The sequence below is a fragment of the Sturnira hondurensis genome, unplaced genomic scaffold, assembly GCF_014824575.4.
Source record: "Sturnira hondurensis isolate 20B ecotype Veracruz unplaced genomic scaffold, ASM1482457v3 Scaffold0020884, whole genome shotgun sequence".
Classification (NCBI taxonomy): domain Eukaryota; kingdom Metazoa; phylum Chordata; class Mammalia; order Chiroptera; family Phyllostomidae; genus Sturnira; species Sturnira hondurensis.
In genome coordinates, this window is record NW_028093515.1 from 897,330 (window position 1) to 918,972 (window position 21,643).

Sequence of the window (21,643 nt, forward strand, 5' to 3'; positions counted from 1 at the left end):
GCTAACCCCAAACTACTTGTCATGAATCACTGCAACCCCATACATCGCACACTAAACTACTTGTGTATGTATATGTATGTCAACGGGGACGCTCAAACATACACATTGTACCTACCATGCACCTTAAGCAACAGACCGCCACCAACAAATTAATGAGTTGTTTTCCAGTTGTATATACCTTCTACCTGGAGGGGCAACCGCTACCCTGAACATCGTATCTATCACTGCCTTGTTTTTTAGAGTTTTCCTATGTAATAACAAACCTCCAAATACTGTACTGAGTGTGGTTTTAAATAATTGTTCTGCAAAAGGCATCATTCAGTACCCACTCTTCCGAGACCTACTGGCTACACTCTTGCAAGTCCATGTGTGTGGCACCAGTCTGTCGTCGTCACGGCCACAGAGCACGCTGCTGTGTGAATGAGTCCCTGTTCTGTCTGTACACACTAGGCTCTGGCCGGGGTCTGCAGTTATGAGTATGCAGGACATAGCCCAACATGCGTGTGCATGAGTTCTCAGAGGACATGTCTAGCAGTGTATTTGCTGAGACACACAGAGTCGGTGAATTTTCAGACTTAACCAGAATACGTTCTGTGCCTTTTCCAAAGTGTCCGCCCCACCTGCACTCCCACCAGTGGGGACCCGGAGCTCCCACTGCCCGGTGTCCTCCTTTGCGCGCCATCAGGCCGCTGGGCTGTCACCAGTCAGGTGGGCGGGTGGCTGTGTGGGGGTGCTCACCGCATCTAACTGTTATCGAACTGCCCCCCCCCGCCCCCCCCGCCCCAGGCCACTCACTCTTGACATCCAGCTGGGCGGCGTACTTGGTGAAGCCCTTCAGGCAGACCTTCTCGCCAAGCAGGGAGAGGAACTCTTCGAAGGCGGGGCCGGCCTCCTCGTTGTTGTACATCTCCTCTTCCGAGCTCTGGCCTGCCCTGCAGTAGAGGATGCCCACCTTGTGCTTCCGGGAGAGCTGCGGGGGCGAGAGCGGCTTTACGGAGGCAGGCCCGGAAGGGGTGTCGCAGGGAGCAGAACAAAGGGGCCTTCTCAGGCGCTGAGCCCAGAAAGCTGCTGGAGCCACGCGGGAATTTAGCGCCACAGCCAGAGGAAGGAAAGAGGCCTGGGGACATGTCCCAGTTGTCCCTCTCCCTCCTTCCTATTCCAGAGAGGCACGACAAGGTGCCCATGCCTCCTTGTTCTTAATCTCTCTACAGATTCTCCTGGTCACTGGTGACCGGACCACGGTGACTGGACCAGATACTCGACTGAAGTGTGGGCCGGGCAGAGGTTCTCCAGGGCTGAGAATCAGGGAGACGGTCTCTGCAAGCAGCTTTAATTCTCACAGGCACTCTGGGGGCTGAGGGAGGGCCAGAGAGGCAGAGGGGGCCAGTGTGTAGAGGGAGGAAGGGAACACAAGCGTGCATGCATGTGTGCATGCACGCATACAAACGCACACTTCTCACCCCTGGACCATGCTACTCCCGAGACCCAGTCCCATTCCAGCTCTTGGCATCCTCAGAATTTGATGCCAGATTCCTTTTTACTGACATTAGCTTAAGATGGTTTCTGTTTTTTTTGGGGGGGGGAAAAGTGACCAAGACAGAAAGGGGTAATAGGAGTGGGGTCACTAGCTGAGCCCCAGTAGCCCCACCCCGGTCCCAGCTCACCCCTTGCTCGTCCAGCTTCAGCAGCTGCTCCGTCACCTTGGGAGTGTTGAGAGCCAGCCGCAGGCAGTGGATGTTAAGCTCAGGGATGACGTACTCCAGGGCATCCTTCAGGGGCAGGCCCCGCCCGGTCCCGTGCTTCATGGCTGTGGGTGTGGCGTCCTCTAGGATGGAGCCCCGAAGGGTGATGAGCTGCTCGAGGGAGAGAAGGGACGGTTAGGAGGCTCCTGGGAACCAGGAAAGGATTACAACATAGGAGGGTATCCTGGTCTCAAAGCAACAAGCATGATGGTCAGTAGCTTGGGCTCTAGGGCCAGGAAGCCCTGGGTCTGGACCAGGACTTGAACCTGCTGCTTCTTGGCTGTGTAATTTTGACCACCTGACTTCCTATCTCTGAGTCTCAAGTGTCCTCTTTTGTGAAATGGGTACAGTGATACTATCACAACCCCAAAGGGGTGTTGGGAGGACTAACTGAGACGGCACTCGGAACATAACTCAGTCTGTTTTCACAAGTACTGACTGAGCACTCCTAAGCGCCAGCCCCGTTCTAGGTGCAGGGAACACAATGAAGACTCTGGCCTCAGGGGCTGACATTCCAGTGGGGAGATGGATTATGTCAGGGAGTAGGAAGCATAATGAATAAAATAGGCTCCAGGAGGTAGGCATTCAAATGAACACTCACACTGTCAGTTTTACAATATTTCATGTAAACATATTGCTATAAGCTCTTACGCAAAGCACCCACCTGGCCCAGGTGTCAGTACCAGCCTGGGTCTTGAACTGCGGCCCTTGCATTCAACCTGTTTTCTCAGTAAAACCATGACCAGTGGTTCTGCACACACTTTCTTTTGGGTTTATGCCTTGGTCTGTGGTGGGACCTAGGCATGTATGTTTATATGTGTAGTATGCACACATACACCTACAGGTACACTGAAACACACACGGTTTTACTGTAACGCAGGTAACTGTGCTACACAGCCAGGGCTTTAGTCAAGCCAGGCATGACCACCTCATTCCCCTTCCCCAGAGGTCGCTTTCCAAGTCTTCCCTAAAGCTGGCCACAGGACTAGTTCGGGACAAGGAGACGTGAAAGGGGGGCTCAGCACGGGCGGGGGGGAGCCCTGGGGCAGAGTCCTCCCTGGTAAGAGGCGAGCCCCTCACACCTGCCTGTTTCTTCTCGCCAAGGACATCTCTTGGAGATGCTTCAAACCGTGGCAGCAATCTCGTGATCATCAGGAAAGAGACGGTAACAACAAAAACACCACAGAAGAGTCAATCTCTGCAGCCAATTTCCTCCAGAACTCTTGTTAGATAATGAACCCCCTATTTGTTTTAGCAATGGCTAGTCAGGTTTCCTGTTACTTTATAGACAGTAATTTCTAACTGGTACACTTAATAATAAGTCACAGTCACGAAGGGTTAGTTCACTCTGTTTTAGTATGACAGTAGTTATCTAGTTATATGTATAGGTCTGTTTAAGAAAGATTCTATTATCTCCATTTTACAGATAAGAAAAGTGGAAACTCCCAAAGGTTTTCAGCATCTTATCTGAGGCCACCACAGCTAAGTGGCTGAACCAGGATTCGAACCCAGGCCTGAGCTTCTCCAAAGCTCACGAAGTTTTTTTGACTCTGAAGTATAATCTGCAACACATATAAGTAGAGCTGAAGGGATGATCACAGAGCGAACACCTAGGTAATCACCACCCAGATCAGCGTTCCCAGCTCCTAGAAGCCTTTCTGCCCCCCGCCCCTTCACCAGGGCAGGCTTATCTTGACGTATCCTTATGCTGTAACTCACTGCTGCCTGGTTTTGAGCTGCCAGTATTTAGATTCTTTTGGATCTGGCTTCTGTCTCTGAATGCTCTAGATATGAAATTCGCCACGTTGCTGCGAGGGGCTGCCATTCTTACCACAACAGGTCTAATTCACTCTACCGTTGCTGAGCACAGAAACCGCCTCCAGTGCTTGACCACTGTGAATGGGGTGTCAGGGACGTCCACAGAAGCATCTCTCAACGCACATGAACACGTTTTCTTCTGGGTTTATACCTTGGAGAGAAACTGCTGCGCTACCAGCCATGTTAGTATTCAACTATATGGTACCGCACACAGTCTCCAAGTGTAGGTACTAATTTGCACACCCTGTCTGAGAGCTCCTGTCGCTTTGCACCCTCACTAACACGAGCTCAGGCTTCTACCCACAATGCAGTGGGGGCCAGCAGGAGACGCCATGCCGGGGGCTGGGCACAGCAGCTCCAGAACTACACCGAGACGGCGCAGCCCCACAAGGAGAAATCCTCCCCTGAGGAATGGTTACGAGCACCCAAAATCCATACACTTGGGGCGGTGGTTTAAAGGCTGAGGATTAGTGCTGACTGGAAAGACGTGCTCGCCTTCAGTCAACAGACGCAGGAGGTGGCAAAGTAATGTGCCATGACATCGCCTCCACGCACCCACCCACCCTGTGCACCAGGACCCGGGCAGCAGGCGTGTGCGGAAGGCACGGGGTGGCCTCACGTTTGGGAGTTCCCGGTTCTGGTCTCAGTAGCCAGTAAACAAACAACGCTCTCTTACCATTCGCGGGGTAGTCTAGATCATGAAAAGCAGCACTGGCTTGTGCCCTGCCCTGCCCGTCTGGGCAGCCCTGGGCCTGCCAGTTTCCATCAACGCACCGACAGGATCCATGTTTGTCCCCTGCCCATACTGCACCACAGTGCCCTCCGCTGGGGCCAAGGGACAGGGTGGACCAGAAACCATTCTACCACATGGGGGACAGGTGGCCTACGGTCACATTTGGGCTCTGATGACTCGACCAAGAGTCATTACTTGGAAATCTCCCTGAGCGTCCCTTCTCTGCTTGGGACAACAACCAGGGCACTGCCAGGGTGCACTGAGTGGCCACTGCTACTCTCCAGCTGGCCCTGTCCACTGTCGTGTCCTGCCTGGACTGTGACAGCAGTCTCCTCCAGGCTGCCCTCCTTCTGCCCTGCAGCCGCCCGCCCAAGTCCTTCCTTCCGGCAGCAGCGCTGAGTCAGACCATGTCTCTGCTCTGCCCTACCCTGCTACCGACTTCCTGTCTTTCAGAGTAAAATCTGCACTCTCTGCTGTGCCTGCATTTCACTGAGGGTGGTCAGGGGAGCCACGAAAGGGCCTCAGGGCTGGGTAAGCAAGGAGGTTCCTTCTTACACAGATGGTTCTCCACCACCAGCCCTGCCTTTAAGAACCTCCCCCGGGCGCTGGCCAGGTGCTCAGTTGGTGGGAGCACCGTCCTGTGCACCCAAAGGTTGCGGATTTGATTCCTGGTCAGGGCACGCACCTAGGTTGCGGATTTGATCCCTGGTCGGGGCACATGTGGGAAGCAGCCAATCAGTGCTTCTCTTACTCTCTCTCTCCAATCAATAAACATATCTTTCAGGTGATGATTTTAAAAACACAACAAAAAAACCCCCAAACTTTCCAGGGCAGGTCACTTGGGAGTCAGCCTGCCCGGGTCTGAACCCTGGCTCTGTCTTCTCCAGCTGTGGGCCCGTTTCCTCTCCTACAAAACAGGGATGACAGTGCTGCCTCAGAGGGCCATCGGGGTTCAGGAAGACAACCCACGCGCAGTGCTGAGCACTGCTCCTGACAGTGAGTGTGCGATACACGTTAGCCACTATTACACATACATACACATGTCAAATGTTCTTTGTACAAAGCTACAAACGTTGTTAAGACCTTAAAAATTTTAAGCTTAAAAAGAAAGCTATAGTATTTCCCCCACAAGTAAAAACATGCTTTGGAGATCCACACACACACACACACGCACGCAGTCAGAGGCAGCTGCCGAACGTAAAGGAGGCCCCAACGAGCACACTGTCACACTTACTGACGTTCTCCCTTTTCCACTTTGCACACGCAGGTACTGCTCAAATTCTCAACAGTGAATGACTGCTACTTTTACATAAAGAAAAAACCCACAAAAATCCAAACCTTTAACCCTAACAAAACTCAGATCTGTCAAAGACTCACGTATGGGGGACTAAATGGAATCCAGTTGTCCTGGGGGCCAGGCAGCCCCTGACTGATTGGGGCCCCCAGTGTCACGGGACTGACAGTGCCAGCGAAGGGGCTGAGGACAGCGCAGCCCTGGCCAGCCTCAGGGCTGAGGACCCAGGGCTGACGTTTGGCTGTGCGCTGCCAACGGCGAGCTCCGAGTCTGTCCCTGCCCTGGCGGGGAAGCTCGGTGCCGCCAACACTCACTTCCCATCTGCCGGGAGGTGTAGGCCCACTCGACTGCCTGCTTGGCGACCGGCGGTGGCCATATGGGGCGGGCCAGCTGGCTGGGCCCCTTGCTCTGGCCCCCACGCCTTGCTTTACAAGAGCCTGATAGGTATTTATGAAGGGGAGACCAGAACTCTGTCTGGGAACCCAACCCTTGCTCCCCAGCGTGGCCCTCCGACCTCAACAGCAGTGTCAACGTAACATCCACCGCTCAGAGGTGCCTCGAAGTGAAGCCACCTGCCCAAGGTCACACGGCTACTGAGTGGCAGAGCCAGACCAAACCCGGGACTGTTCTGAGTCAGAATTCAAACCTGCCCCGACAGTCAGTGTGGTGAGTAGTTAGGAGGATGGGCCCAGGACCCAGGCTGCCTGGGGCCACGTCCAGCTCTGCCACAGGGGGACCCTGACAAGCGACTCTCCCTGGGCTTCAGTGGCCTCCTCTGTAAAATGAAGGTCATATTGGGAACCACATCCTGGGACGGTTGAGAGGATCTGGAGGGTTAGTGCATATAAAACACTTAGGACAGTGCCTGGTGGGAACATGTGCTACAGGGGTCACAGCTGCTATGGTTACTACTGTCGTCATCACTGTCGCTGTTGTTGCTTCGGGGCTGTGCAGTCATCTGCTCTGCTTCCACGACGGACAAAGCCTGGGACGGGGCCAGGCAATCCTTGCCGGTCTGCCTCTCCCTCCAACTGCAGACAGTGAGGTCCTGAGGCCTGAGTGCCCAGCACCCAGGACCCGGGCCCAGGACCGACTGTGTGTGGCCTGCGTGTGTGAGGACAGAGAAAGGGCTGCTTGGGGTGGTGAACCTCACGGTGGGCCAAAATCCACATGGCCGACTGGAACGTGACAAGGGGACAGTGGCCTGAGATCTCTCCCCATTGCTAACTTCGCTGTTCTCCCCAAGGGCAGGCCCTGCAACCTCACCGAGCCCCCGGCAGTCCCACGAAGCTACACACACCAGGTTTCACAACTGCTGAATGGCCAAACCAGCACCCACACCAGCCTCCCTCATACTCATCTCTCTTCCTTGCTCCACCTTCCACTCGTCTCACGAGCCACACTAATTTACTAAGGTGTCTGCCTCCCCCACAGGCATGCAGTCCCACACGCATTTCTGCTGCCTCATTCAGTACTTCCCACCCCTCAGCACCCAGCACGGGGCTGTCGGAGGGTGGTGCTGAGTGAATCTCTATTGGGCAGATAAAGCCCTGGGCCCTGAGCCTCGGCACCCCTCCCTGGGGCGGACTGGAGGCTAGTTTTGCGGGTGTAGGGGGTGGGAAGTGGACAAAGGCAGGCACAAGTCACAAGTGGCAATAAGCCAGTTTCAAACTTACTGAAAAGGACCCATAGCAGAAAATATTACATCCTCAGCTAGCATCTCCTCACCAAGGTCTTAGGACTCTCAGGATGTGCAATGAAGTCTGGTATTTTAAAAATTCATTCTTCATATTCTCTTTTCATTAACAACAACAGTAACCACATAAAAACACTGGCCCTAAGTGGAGTTCACAACTCATGAATGGGTCTGGTGTGCAGGCTAGGCCGGTACTGAAACCCCAGAGGCAGCTGAGCTGCGGCTGGAGCGCAGGCCTGCACCTCACCCTGCCACTTACTGGAAGGTGCTTTGGGCAAGTCCCTCAACCTTCCCATGCCTGTGGCCTCATCTGTACATGGATAACAAAGCGCCCTCACCACCGAACTGTCATAACATTTAACTGAGTGAACATACAAAAAAGGGCCCAGAAAATGCCCAACACAGTGTTAAACAGGTGTCTGATATCACAGCAATTATAGTATTATTAATATTTGATTGTCATTGTCATTTCACCCAGCTGTTCCCTGTATGTCACACAATGGCCGGAAACGGCGTGAGCTGCCAGCTCACGTTCTGCCCCAGTGCTCATCCGGCCTCCCCTCAGCTGTCACAACGATTCTGTGTCACCACACTGCCCCTCAGTGGGTGAGGGGCTGGGGCTGGGTCCTTGGAGCAGCACCTGCCAGTGTGGGTGAGGTCCAGGCTTGCCTGGCCCCACACACCATGTCTGGGCAAAGGCCAGGCAAAAGGGACAATGCAGGGCTGAGAGAGACCCATTTTAGGGGACCTTCCTAGCTGATAAATGCCCCCTTTCTGGAAAGGTCTTTTGGAAAGCTGCATCATTTCTGCTGGCCTGGCTCCTCTTTTTTGCAGAGGAACCACCTCACTGCCTCCTCCAGAGGGCGCTGATGGAAATGTCAATCACAGCGCCCTGCCCCTGGACTCTGGGTGGAACTGGGCATCTTAGATCTGGCCAGGTTCCTCCACCATCCCTGACGACAATGGCTGGCCCAGGGCATGGACGTGTGATCCAAGCAGAGCCAGTCAGAGTCCTCCCCAGAGATTCGGCAGGTAAGAGTGTCTTCCCTGTGCAGAAGCAGGTACAAAGACGTAGAGGACGTGAGTGGCCAGTCTCCGTTTTCCCATGACATGCAGTTTGTTGGTGGCACAAGAGGATGACATTCACAATGCAAAAAGCAGCTGAGCTGGATGGAGAGATGATGAGGCACAGTCCCCTACTGACAACGACGGAGTGCCTGGGACAGGCCGGGCCAGAAGCCAGCCCTACCCCTGGACTTGCAGATACACGAACCGATGAATTCTCTTACTTAAAAAGTGAGTTAGTAAGTAAAGTGAAGTTAGGTTTACAATAGGTTAGTAGGTTTCTGCAGGGTGTTCCCAACAGGCCTTGTTCTCCAGTCATTGCGGCCATGGAATCCAGGGCTTAGATCTCTGACAAACCAGGACAATGGGCTGCTGTATTCAGGACGAAGAGATGCGCTGGAGTGTGTTGAGCCGGGAGAGTCAGCAGCCGCCCTTGGGCTGTGATTTCCCAACTCCTGCCCTACCCACTCCGAAGGGCACCTCACGGTCCTGAAAGAATCCTCCATCTCTCCCTTTATTTCTTATGTTAACCAGAGTCGAGTCAGTCTCTTTCTGTAGATAGAACCCTGGGCTCTGCAGTGAGATGCAGCAGGTCCCAGTCCTGGCCTAGCCACTCATTCACTGATCTTAGACATGTTTAATTTCTGAGTCTTACTTTTCTCTTCTGCAAAATGGTGAGACTGCTCTGGCTGCTGTGGCGCAGTGGTCTGAGTGCTGGCCTGTGAACCAAAGGGACGCTGGTTCGATTCCCAGTCAGGCCACATGCCTGGGTTGTGGGCCAGGTTCCCAGTAGAGGATGCGAGAGAGGCAACCACACATTGATGTTTCTCACACTTTCTCCCTCCCTCCCTCCTCTTTTGTCTAAAAATAAATAAAATCTTTTTAGAAAAAGGTGAGACCGAGAGGATTCGTGCTCGTGAGGCTGTTGGAAGGATTACAGGAGATGAAGCAGGTGAAGTCCCTGTCCGCAGAACCTGGCATAAAGCATGCATGGATGTCAGCAGCTATTATTTACATAACAGTTAAGTAGCAATGAGACCTACCTCATGGGTCCGGAAGATGATCCTGTACTGGTACTGAGGCCCATGGTCCTTGTGGTCCTCCAGCTTTTCCCGCTTGATGCTCACGGCCACTGGCCCCAGCTTCTCATCCACACCAAAGTAACTGGCATGCTCTGTGAGGGAAGAGTAGGTGAGCCCAGAGTCAGCGTTCTGGTGACGTCTCACGGCAGGCCTGCGAGGGGATAGCCGGTCAGGGCAGGCTCTGAGGCCCAGTCATGGCCACATTCAATGGAGAGAACTTATTATACCACACCTGCTAAATCACACAACTTTTCTGAGCCTCAATGCTCTCATCTGAGAAATGGGGGCCCTGACATTACCCACAATTCATAGAGCCGATGGGAGGGTGAAATGGAGCTGCAAATATAAAACGCTCAAGATGGTCCATGACATGTAGGAAACCCACACTCATCGTGATTACTCTGTATTTGCAAATGTTCATCAGCTTAGCTTCCAATTAGCTCTCACAAAGTGGCTAAGATTCTACACGTGGTTAAAATTCCAGCTAAAGAGCCTCCTGGCCAGCTGAAGTCCCAGCTCTGGCAAAGTTCCATGTGCGGCCCCCAGCATTCGACAGCCTTCTTATCAGTAAAATGGGGTCAGTGAGGATGGGCCCACCTCTCAGAATGGTTGTGAGGGTTACACAAGTCAGACACTCGTTACCATCCCACGGCACGTGTCACAGAAAAGGGGCCATGACTGAAGTCCCTAGGCATCACCTGTATCTGGTCACATTTCTATAGACCACTATTCTCTTTCCTCCCCTGTGTTGACAGAGCCCTGAACGAGTCACAGGAGGAAGTCCCCTGCTCTCTCCCAGAAATGACAGCCGACCCTACCTTTTTCTAAAACGTGTGGCTGTTTTATAACCCTCCCAGAAAATCAGCTCTTCCTGAGACGTGGCCCAAGTACCTCCTGCTTGTGGCGGACACCCACCAGGGGTCTGACTCGACCCAGGTCCATGACGTCAGCACCCGCCCACTGCCAGAGGCGCCTTCCCACCCCGGCGCTCTGAGGCTGGGCCAACGGTGCCTAATCTCACGAGATGCTCCCGGTGGGTCAAAAGCCTATCTAAGGCCCAGATAACCTGTGTTAATTAATGCCCCCATCGGAATAGCACGTGCAGTGGGTTATTTCCCCGACTGGCCAGAGAACAGAACGACTACTACACCCCACAGACATCAGTTCATTCCCAAAGCAGTGGCTGGGTTTGTTCTTCTAAACTCACCAGTGTGTACTCGGTACTTCCCAGTCCTGGTGTACAGTAGGCATTCAATAAACAATGACCAAATAATTAATTTATGAGGTTCCAGGGCTATACTGAAATAACTTTTTAAAGAATACTGATTTTTTAAAACAGTTCCATCACCCTGGTTGGTGTAGCTCAGTGGACTGAGCGCCGGCCTAAGACCCAAAGGGTAGCCGATTTGATTCTCAGTCAGGGCATGTGCCTGGGTTGCAGGCCAGGTCCCCAGTGGGGGGCATGCAAGAGGCAGCCAATTGTACACACTGATGTTTCTCTCCTTCTTTTTCTCTCTCCCTTCCCCTCTCTCAAAAAATAAGCAAATAAAATCTTTTTAAAAAAAGTTCGTGGCAGCACTTACTACCAGCCTGATGAAGAAGCACGTTTTAATGTACAATCTTATCCGATCCTCACCACAGTCCTTTCATGTAGTATTTCTATGTGTGAGTTGAAAAGAGTGTCCTCCTGCCCCAGCCAACGTGGCTCATTTGGTTAGAGTGCCATCCCCCAAACCCAAAGTCTGTGGGTACGATTCCTGGGCAGGGCGTGTGCCTGGGTGGCGGGTTTGCTCCTTTGTCAGGACATGTACAAAAGCCAACTGATCAAATGTACTCTCCCCCTCTCTCTTCCTCCCTTCTCCTCTCTCTAAAATCAATAAACATGTCCTGGGTGAGAATAAAAAAAATGCATTCTCTGTTGGATAGGTACAAAATTAATATGTATAATTGTATACATATGTATATGTAATATGTATACAAAATGAATACATATTAATCTCAAAACCCAGTTCTGATGGTTTTAAAAATTGTTTATTTTTAATTTTTTAGAGAGAGGGAAAGGGAGGGAGAGAAACATCGATGTGAGAGAGAAACACCATTTGGTTATCTCGTGCACGATCTGCAACCTAGGTGTGTGCCTTGACCAAGAATCGAACCTGCGACCTTTTTGTTTGCAGGACGGCGCTCCAACCAGCTGCACCACAGGCTAGGGCCTGATGGGTTATTTAAGTCCACTTTCACCTGATTTTTCGGCTACTGGATCCGCCAATTTCAACAAGAGGCCCTGTCAACTTTTCCCACTGACTGGACTTCTTTGCTTCTCTCTATAACCGTTATCAGTTTTAATTCACATACCCCTAAACCAGGTTGCCAAGTACAAACGTTCACCACTATTAGAAATTTCTTGGTGAATTTTTAAATACCAGCATCAAGTGGCCTTTCAGTTCCTCCCAAAAGTGCTTTTAGCCTTGAACTCCACTTTGTGTGATGCTGACGCTGCCTCGCCTGCTCTCTCTTGGTTAGCAACGGCCTGAAACTTCTTTCACCCCTTTATTTTCAACCTCTGTTTCACTTTGTTTCTGGGCATGTGATACGACTACAATCACATTCAGGAGACAGAGTCCAGGGAGCGAAATGTGTCACACAGCTAATAAGCTATGGGACAAACGCTGCAAACCCAGGCTGCCTGACTGAGGAGCTGAAGTTCCAGAGACTGAACTCGGAGCCCTGGGGGCCTGCCTAGTGGATATACGTTATGCCTGACTAGGACACTGCTTTAAAATTTTTTTAAACTAGTTGCTGTGGAGTATTAGCTGCCTATCCATTTCCCCCTTCTCCCTTTTTAAGAAAACCCTCTAATCTTGGAGGAAGGAAAGACAGGGGTTGTGCCTAGCTAAAAAACCTCTATTTTCGCAGCCTGCCTTGCAGATAGAAGTAGCCAATAAGCAGAAACAGTTGGATGGGGCTTCTGAGAAAACTGTTGAAAGAGGACTGACTTGACAGGAGGTCTATCTTTTTGCCTTTGCAGTGTCCTCTTTTTCTCTGCCTGGAAAGAGAGAAATGGCTGGAGGCCCAGCAGCCATACTGGACCGGGAGACCACCTGAGGGCTGGAGGCCACGCACTAGGGCTGGCGTTCCACTGGTGCCAAGGAGTAACAACACCAGTCCTGGGCTGCTGACTTTTCAACTTCTTCATGAGAGAAATAAACTTCTATGTTGTATAAGCCTGTCATTGGTAGTTGTAAGCAATTCTGAACTGATATAGCTGCCAGCATTAAAAAGTTATTAAGAATCCACATTAAAAAAAAATCTGAATTCTAGCTCTGACCGGTGTGACTCCATGGGCTGGGCATCACCCCACAAAGTGAAAGGTCATGGTTTGATTCCCAGTCAGGGCACATGCCTGGGTTTTGGGTTTGGTCCCCGGTCAGAGTGCATGTGAGAGGCAGCCGGTTTCTCTCTGACATCAGTTTTTCTCCCTCCCTTCCCCTCTCTCTAAAATACATAAATAAATAAATAATAAAATCTTTTTTAAAACTCTGAATTTCAGGAGAATGTTGAAAAAAATCAGAGAGGCTGGCAACTCTGGGTCTGTCTGCGTTCCCCGCAGGATGGCAATGAGCAGGAGCTCCCGGGAGCGGCCCTCGGCTCAGTTCCGGCTCCGCGCACCGCACTCCTGCAGGAGTCCCGCCTGGGCTGCGGTCCCTGCACTACGCTGTGCCGCCTCCTGGGATGGCCCCACTAGCACCAAGGAACCCAATGATGTACGACGCCCGCCTCTCCCTGGTGTTAACGCCTTCCGAACATCAGCAACTTCACCTTCAAAGGGGGTCCAGAACCTGCCTGCGCCTTTCCCACCTCCGCCCCACACATGTCCACCACCATCTCCTCCCTGGCCTCTCTACCCTCAGAGGGAGTCTGTGAACACGCAGGCAGATCGGGCCCCTTCTCTGCTCAGACCCTCCTGTAGCTCCATCTCACCCTGGGTAGGAGTGAGAGCCCTCACCACGGACCCAAAGGCCCACCTGATCTCCCTGTCACCCATCCCAGCCACAGCGGCCTCCTTCCTGCTCCTCGCTGCTCCCTGCGCGGGAGACACACTGTCCCAGTATGCACACGGCTCCCTCCCCATCGCCTTCAGCTCGGCACTCGAATGGCACCCACGAGGAGGTCCTCCTTGACCATTCCCTACTGAAAACTGCCACCTCCCACCCTGACATGTTTCTGTGCTTTACTTTTCTCTGTAGCACTTATGACCCTATGACAGCTTATATATTTTATGTACTTACCTAGTTTTATTGTTTGCCTTACACCCCTAAGACATTAAGTGCTAGGAAAACAGGGTTTTTGTGTTTAACTGGCCAACACATATCCCCAGGCTCTAAGAGCGCCTGACACCGGGGTCGTTTCCACCGGGGGCCACATCAGCCTCATGGACCAAATGTGATTTCAGGACCGTATAAATATAACTACACCTTAACTAGGGGCAAGGAGCTCGGCACTGCTGCTGGGTAGAAACAAGGTGCCGGGTTGGATAAAACAAGGTGGAGGGCCGGATTCGGGGCCTTGTGTTTGCCACCTGTGGCCTAACACATAGGTGACCGCCCAGGTACATGTTTGCTAAATAATTAATCACGTGCGTAGTGTCTCATGCAGCTCAAGGTTTTGGAGTGTCAGCCATACATCCTGAGGCTCGCTCATTGTGTCCTTACAGCCCCACTCTGAGGTAGGTCCTGGCACACAGTGAATGAGCGAGCAGGGGGAGTCTCGGAGATAAGCCACGGCCCACCCGCCTGTCCCAGTCACCTTTGCCCACGAAGTAGTCCTGGTAGTAGCGGGCGCCCAGGTCCACGTGCTCGATGCTGTACTGCCGGGGGCGACTCTGAGTCCTCTGCTGCTCCTTGGGCACCTCCAGCACCGAGATGCTGGCGTTGGTGCGGTAGGTGCTGAGGGCGGGCTCGGCCAGGCGGCACTCGCTCCCGCCCGGGGAACCAGCAGAGGCCCGGGAGAAGCTCACGTTGCGCTCACATTCACCGCCGATCTCGTTGCGAAAGTGCGGGCAGCTGAGCAGTAAGTCATTGCTGTTGTCGTCACCCAGGTCCTGCTCCAGGTTCTCCTTGCAGTTCAAGTCCTCTGTGCTGGTGAAGGCTGCGTCCAGGCCCCCGAGGCCATTAGCTCTCGACACCGTGAGGGACGATGCCGTGGCCGAGGCAGCTGAGGCCCCCGTTGTGGTGTTCCGCCTCTGGGTGGTGGATACCCTGTTGGCGGCTGCCTCGTGGAGGTCAAACAGCATGCTCTGCACATCAAAATGGGCAAAGCTCTTCTGGCAGACCCATGGCCTGCTGGCCTCCTGAGGGCTCCGCCCCTCCTCTGTCTCCCCTGGGGACCTGCCCACATCACCTTCTGGTTTACTGTTCCTCAGCTTCCGAAAGATGGATGAGTCCACTGCATCTCCACTGCCCAGGCCCCGCACAGGCTTCTTGCGGACCCTTTCCTTCTCCTTCCCAGGCTGCAGTGGGAGAAGGTTGTCCCTGGTGGGCTGCCCGTTGCGGGGGTCCCCTTTGGCTCCGGTGCCACCCCCGGTAGGGTGTGGGCTGGGGTCTGCCTGGAAGAGCTCCGTGAGGTGCTGGGAGCCTCGGGCCTCTGGCTGCTCACTGCGGAATTCATTGAGAATGTCGAAGAAGCTCTGCTCAGGCATGCCCTGCACATCAATGGACGACGTGCTCCCGTATTCGCGGAAGAGGGGTAGGGCACCCGCGAGCCGGCCCCCCCGTGGCTCCCCCACGTCCTCCACGTCACACTCGCTGAGGGTGATCTCACTGCTGCTGCGGTGCCGCAGGGGAAGGAAGGCCCTGCCAGGGGACCGGGGCCACCCGTCCTGGAATTCCACCTCTTTGGACCTCCTCCGGGAGAGTCGGTGGAAGGCTCTGGACCCTGGGGAGGCCAGGATGCTGGCAGGGGGCTGTCCATTCTGTATGCGCCTCATGGAATGGGCCACCTTTGTGGCCTTTGTGCCATCTGTGTCCTGGGAGGGGCTTGGGTTGCTCTGCTCTCTCAGGGCCTCCCTCTTGGGCGGCCAGTCAGCCACCCTTGCGCGCACGCCCATCTTGGGCACTGCAGGAGTGGTGGGACCGGGGCGGGTGGCGGTGGTGGTGGCTGGGCTCTCACCGACAGGCTGGGGCACGCCGCCGTTCTGGACCCAGAATCCCATGGGGGCATAGTCCCCTGTGTGCGGCCCAGGGAGGACATCGGCTCCCCTGGCCCCACAGCTGGCTGCCAGGTCCACACTATCACTGGGAATAGGCCGATAGGTGGTCATAGTCTACGGGCACTGGAGTGCTATTGGCCCCCGGAAGCTGTGGAGTAACTTTATGGGGTCCCCTGGCCCTCAGCCATTGTTCAGGGCTGCCAGTCCCAGGATGAAGGATGCTGGCTCCTGAAGCCTGACGGGAAGGTTGGGAGTCTGTGGAGTCCAATTCTCCACCATCGCTGTGGAACGCCGAGCCAGGACAACCTCGGGAGGCAGGTGTTGTCCCGGGGGCTCCGGCCTGAGGGGCTCAGCAGGGCAGAGCAAGCCGCGGATGGTGGCAAGGGCCGGCCGGCCGCGCGGGGGCCATGCTGCAAAGGGAGGAGAAAAGGCAACGGTGAGATGTGGGGTGACTGCTGCCAGAGACGGACTTTTCTTTGACACCTTCCCTCAAAAAGCCTTTTTATCATGGAAATTGCTGAACACGTCCAAAAGCAGAGAGAGCAGCATGCCGAGCTTCGACAGCCATTTGCTGCAGTAGTCTCCCCTTATCTGAGAGAGACCCTTCAAGACCACGAGTGGAACCTTACATATCATGCTTTTCCCCACACATACATACCTATGATAAAGTTTAACTTACAAATTAGGCACAGAGACTAGCAACAATTAAGTTACAATAAAAATAAAACAATTATAACAATATGCCACAATAAAAGTTAGGCTCTCTCTCAAAAGATCTCATTTTAATGCACGCCCCACCCCCCACCCCCACTTCTTGTGATGGTGTGAGATGATTCGATACCATGTATCAGAATGGTGCACAATCTAACATTTATGAAGAGTTTCTTTCTGGGATTTTCCATTTAATATTTTCGGAACATGGCCGACAGTGGTTAATTGGAACCGTGAATAAGGGGGAATGACTGTATTTGTCATTTGTTTTATCTCTCCACCCACTCTACACTTTTTTGATGGAAAGAATATTTTAGAATAAATCCCAGACAGCAGATGATTCCGCCTATATAAATAAATACTTTAGGTTAGTATCTCTAGTACATTAGGCTTTTAAAAATACAACCGCAACACCTTTACCACGCCCACCAGGGTTAACAGGTGTTCTCTAACACCAGGTAATGCCCGTGTCCGTACTGCACTTCCCTCCCTGACTCAAAGGTGTTTGCGGCTGGCTGGTTCAAACCAGGATCCAAACGAGATCTGTGCTCCACTCTGGCAGGTACACTTCTGAAGTCTCTTGTACTTTATAATGCTGCCCCTCTTTATTTGATGCAGCTTATTTATTCTTTAAAAAGGTTTTGTTTTATTTTTTAAAGATTTTCTTTCTTTATATTTAGACAGGAGAAGGGAGAGAGAAAGAGAGGGCAAGAAACATCAGTGCGGGGTTGCCTCTTGCGCGCCCTGCACTGGAGACCTGGCCTGCAACCCAGGCATGTGCCCCAACTGGGAATCGAACTGGTGACCCTTCAGTTCACAGGTCGGCACTCAGTGCACTGAGCCACACTAGGCAGGGTACTGGATGCCATGTATCTGCGGGGTCACGTGTTCCATGGCATTTCCCGCTTCCAGAATCCGATGGACCTTTCCCTCGTGGTGTCACTGAACATGTCCCCTGCCCTCTGTGAGTCTTGTCTACTGGCGGCTGCACACAGAGGCTGCACCGCCGCCCCACCAGAAAGGAAGTCAAAATGACAGATGAGTCACCACGAGCACTGGCGGGTCTGGGGGAGGGAACGTTTCTAGAAACCTGCAGGATCAATAGATACTATAAGCTGGCAAATCCGCGCCCATCCCTTCTCTCTGAGATCTCCTCAGTGGCTCCCGTGCTAGAATAAAACTCAAATTCCTTCGCTGGCCCACAAGCCCCGCCGGATACGGCCCCTGCCAGTCTCCCTGATGCCTCTCACCATTCCCAACCGAGACCCTACCGCAGTGGCCTTCTTTCCTGTTCCTCTGACACAGCAAACCTCACGGGGATATCTGGGCATCCTTCCTCGGTTCTCCGCCAGGCTGGTTCCCTCCCGTGGTGTCACTCTCTAACGAAGCTTCCCAAACCACCCGTGCAGACAGAGCAGCCTGGTCTCCTCAAAGCCTCTGTCACCCTCCGCTTTCTCTTTCCACCAACTGAAATGATTTGGATCATTATCCATTTCCTGACTCTCTTTACCACTACACTGTCACCTCCAGAATGGCAGGCGCGTCTGGGGTGTTCACTCATGTATCCCCGGCCCCGGGAACAGTGTCCAGCACTACCCACTGTTTACCGTATGGATGAGTGAACAGACAGCTTCTAACTGGAAGTGTAAGTGCACCCTGACTTGCAGACCCCTGGGGAAGGGAGTGCCTGCTTCTGCACTGCAACCTGAAGTACTCTGCAGGACCACCTCCCTCGGTTTCTACCTTGNCTGAAATGATTTGGATCATTATCCATTTCCTGACTCTCTTCACCACTACACTGTCACCTCCAGAATGGCAGGCGCGTCTGTGGTGTTCACTCACGTATCCCCGGCCCTGGGAACAGTGTCCAGCACTACCCACTGTTTACCGTATGGATGAGTGAACAGACAGCTTCTAACTGGAAGTGTAAGTGCACCCTGACTTGCAGACCCCTGGGGAAGGGAGTGCCTGCTTCTGCACTGCAACCTGAAGTACTCTGCAGGACCACCTCCCTCGGTTTCTACCTTGAACTTCTGGAAGAGGAAACTCTGCTGGGGAGGAAGGAGAGAGTTAGTCATGACCCGCGGCAGAACCCGTGGGCCGCCCCAGAAGCAATGTCCATCCTCCTGCCGACGGAACTGATCCTGCTCAGGGCAGCAGAGTGCTGGGGTGGGCTGGACATCTGTCTCACGGTGCCCAGTGACTTTTCCTTCCCTTGGAATGTGGGGCCAGACACGGCCATTGTGGTCAACGAGCGTTGGTGCTGTCCAAGTGAGAAGGTGAAAGGCCTCCTGTTGTGAGTGTGTGTGCATGTGTGTAAATGTGTAGGGGACACTTTCTAGTTCATGCCCAGAGGTTTGGAGTGACCGGGCAGAAAGAGACCCAGGGAAAAGCATGAGACAGATTCATGGAGCAGAACGGTGGGGTGAGCCTACTTCCTCTGAGAAAGTGCGAACCAGGTGAGGGGAGCGCAGCCTGCTTCCTGGTTCCCACGGGGCACTCTGGCAGGCTCTGCAGGGAGGCATGCCGGGGACGGGGCACGGGACAGGGCAGGAAAGTGAAAAGCGCCCAGGGTCGGGTTGGTTAGCAGAGAGCGTCGAGGCCAGGGCCAGGCAAAGCCCTCCTGACCCAGACGGCAGAGGCACCCAGACGGCGGAGGCGTCTTCTAAGGAGGCAGGTGGGCCTCCTGAGCTCTAGCAACTGAGCCTTGTAGGATGTATGAGAGGCCAGATCTTCAGAACTCTCCAGAGAAACCAGATACATAAAATTGTACGCAGCATCTCCCAATATGAAAAACCAATCCACCAGCAACAATAACAAATGAACATGTAGGAAATCCTCTAAAAGGATTTTCAAGAAGTTGCTAGTAATGGTTTCTGGGGAGGGGGGCTGGGTGTCACCACCCACCTCCTTCCCCCTCCCCTGCTTCGTTTTCCTCCTTAGTACTTACGAACACACTCAGTTATTCCTCTTACTATTCCTGGCTCCCCGTCCCACGAGACCCCAGTGGGAGGAGGGATCAGTTGTGAAAGAAGAGGAGGGAAGGGGCTTTCCTTTTCACCGTACACCACTAGGTCGCTACCTTTTGCCAATTTGCATGCATTTACATGTATTTCTAGCCATTAAATAAATACTTCTTAAGAACATTACCAACAAAAGCCACAAGAAGGGTCAACAAAATAAGTATGTGGGCCGGATCTGGGCAGGGACTGCTGGGTTTAGCCGCTGGGGCTTTTGACGTGTGCCAGAGAGGAGGGCCGGAGGTCAGCCCCACACTCAGCTGGGTGTGGGGTCCGGGGTGTCAGGGGGCCAGGCGAGGGCGCTGCTTGCACTCAGCAGGGAAGCCTCGCCCTTGGGTCAGTCTGGCAGAGTGTGGCGGGTTAGTCCTTTGAGGCCACATAGGGGCCAGTTGGGGGGAGACCCAGTGGCCCAGATGTGACCCTGAGTTGTTTACATAAGCACCTCCTGACAGATGGGCTCTGCTGACAGCATTTTATTTCCAGCTCAGTAGGAAACCCTCCATCCATTTTGCTCCCTTCTGTGAAAACACACAGATGTTCTCGAGGCCCTGGTCTCTCTCCACACAAATCCCTTCTCCGAGCAGGTGCAGCCAAGCCCCCCTCTGACGCCCCGAGGCTGAGTGACACCCACAGCCCATCTAGGATCAGGGACTGGTGCGCACTTGGACTTCTCCAGCTGTCTGCTGCTGAGCTTCCCCTTCCTAAAAGCCCTCTGGTCTCCCTGATGAGGATCCCCTATTATGAGCCAGGCAGCCTTGGTGAGGATGCTGGTGTGCCACGGCCTGGTTGCTGAAACCGTGACTCAGTTTTAATCTGTAAATGCAGATAATATCACCTACCTCAGTCAGTGCTGTTATTACCACCCCGTCATGTATCTTTGGCAGAAGCTCTACCCTCCCCCCAATTACAGCACAGCCAGGGGTGGGTGGACCTGGCTTTTCCTGTGGCCCAACTTTTGCTGGGGGCCCTTGGGTCCCTCTCTCTAGTGTTTCTTGGCTCCTGCCTGTTTTCTGAGATTGCTCCTCTGGCCTCCTGTTAATTTTGTAAGTCCAGCATAGCGTGGCTTCTGCTGTCCCCATCGGAGGACCTCCACTGGAACACAGCACTGTGTGCAAGGAAGGAAGCTTGAAAGGGCAGCTGGGAAAAAATGGGGACAAGACGGCGGCACAATGAGAGGCCAGTGGCAGTGGGAAAGAGCCAGGTGGGATGCGTCTGGTTGCAGGCAAGAAAATACCAGCCAGCAGTCGTTCAGAACATGAAAACATTTCATTATCTCACGTAACAAGGAGGCCAGATACCATGGCTCCGTGCTTGGTTCAGTGGATGACGTCAGACGCACCCTCTCTCTCTGCCCCCTGTCCCCTGTCCCCTGAGTGTACGGCTGGCTCACACCACTGGCTGTGGTCTGAAGGCCGCAGCCATGCTTCTAACTGAACCACGGGCGAGGGGGAAAGAAAGGGATAATGTAAGAGTGTTCTTACCTATCTGATCCAAACAAGGAGAATCTTTGCCAGAACATTCCCCCTACCTCAGCCAATTTTCTTTTCTGTCTCACTGACCAGAACTGGTCACTTACAGTCACTCCAGTTGCCAGGGAAGCTGGGAAAGCCAGACCCTGTCATCATACTGACTGCCTTTGCACCAGTGGGGACTTTCCCCTGGGGAGGCCACAGTGGCCCCCAGAAAAGGTAAGGGTTGGTCAGCATCTCTGTAAATGCTCCCAGACTGTTGCTCTTGGAGAAGCTGGGGAACTCTGAGATGACAGGACACTCCCTCGTCCGGCCCCCAAAGCCTGGAGGCTGAAGCAGCAGCAGAAGAGGCAAGGACCACGGCACGGCCTCAGTGTCTGGCTCTGAAGGGCCCTGCAGTGGGGCCACGTCTGCCAGAACCTCACAGGGCACAGAAGTGGAACCACCAGCACTCCAGTGCTAGCCATTAGTGGTCTGTTTCCCCAGCCTCTATGACTCCTTCTCCCAACAGCAGCCCAGATTTCCCTCTGCGAACCTGCCTTCTCTGACTCCTGTTCCAATGGGCTAGAAGAGGCACCCCCTCTGGAGTTCAGGAACAAACCACGTCACCTGATCAGAACCTGTGAGACGTCCAGTGACATCCCCACCAGGAATGCTAAGGCTGAGGATTGTGCTTTTTCCTCTGACACTGATTCTGAGAGAATGTGAGGACTGGAATCACTGCAGCCACCTTGTGACCATGAGGGGAGAACTGTCTGTGAAAGGGGTCAAGAGTTAGAGATAATCTGGGGACATCAGTCTGCAT

The 21,643-nt window shown here is 53.5% G+C and overlaps 1 protein-coding gene across 6 annotated transcripts in view; it reads right to left on the reverse strand.

Annotated features, from left to right (window-relative positions):
• The window catches only part of SIPA1L3 (signal induced proliferation associated 1 like 3), a 243,151-nt gene that overhangs the window by 82,291 nt on the left and 139,217 nt on the right, over positions 1 to 21,643 (reverse strand). For all 6 annotated transcript variants that reach the window (XR_005064251.1, XM_037030768.1, XM_037030767.1 and 3 more), the window contains 4 exons: positions 14,237 to 16,048; positions 9,392 to 9,522; positions 1,665 to 1,853; positions 796 to 970 (listed from right to left, as the gene is read on the reverse strand). Coding sequence is in view for 5 of the 6 variants with exons in the window: in XM_037030768.1 (XP_036886663.1) it covers positions 796 to 970; positions 1,665 to 1,853; positions 9,392 to 9,522; positions 14,237 to 15,749 (2,008 nt within the window). In the remaining variant the exon portion in view is untranslated. The remainder of the gene's footprint in view (positions 1 to 795; positions 971 to 1,664; positions 1,854 to 9,391; positions 9,523 to 14,236; positions 16,049 to 21,643) is intronic.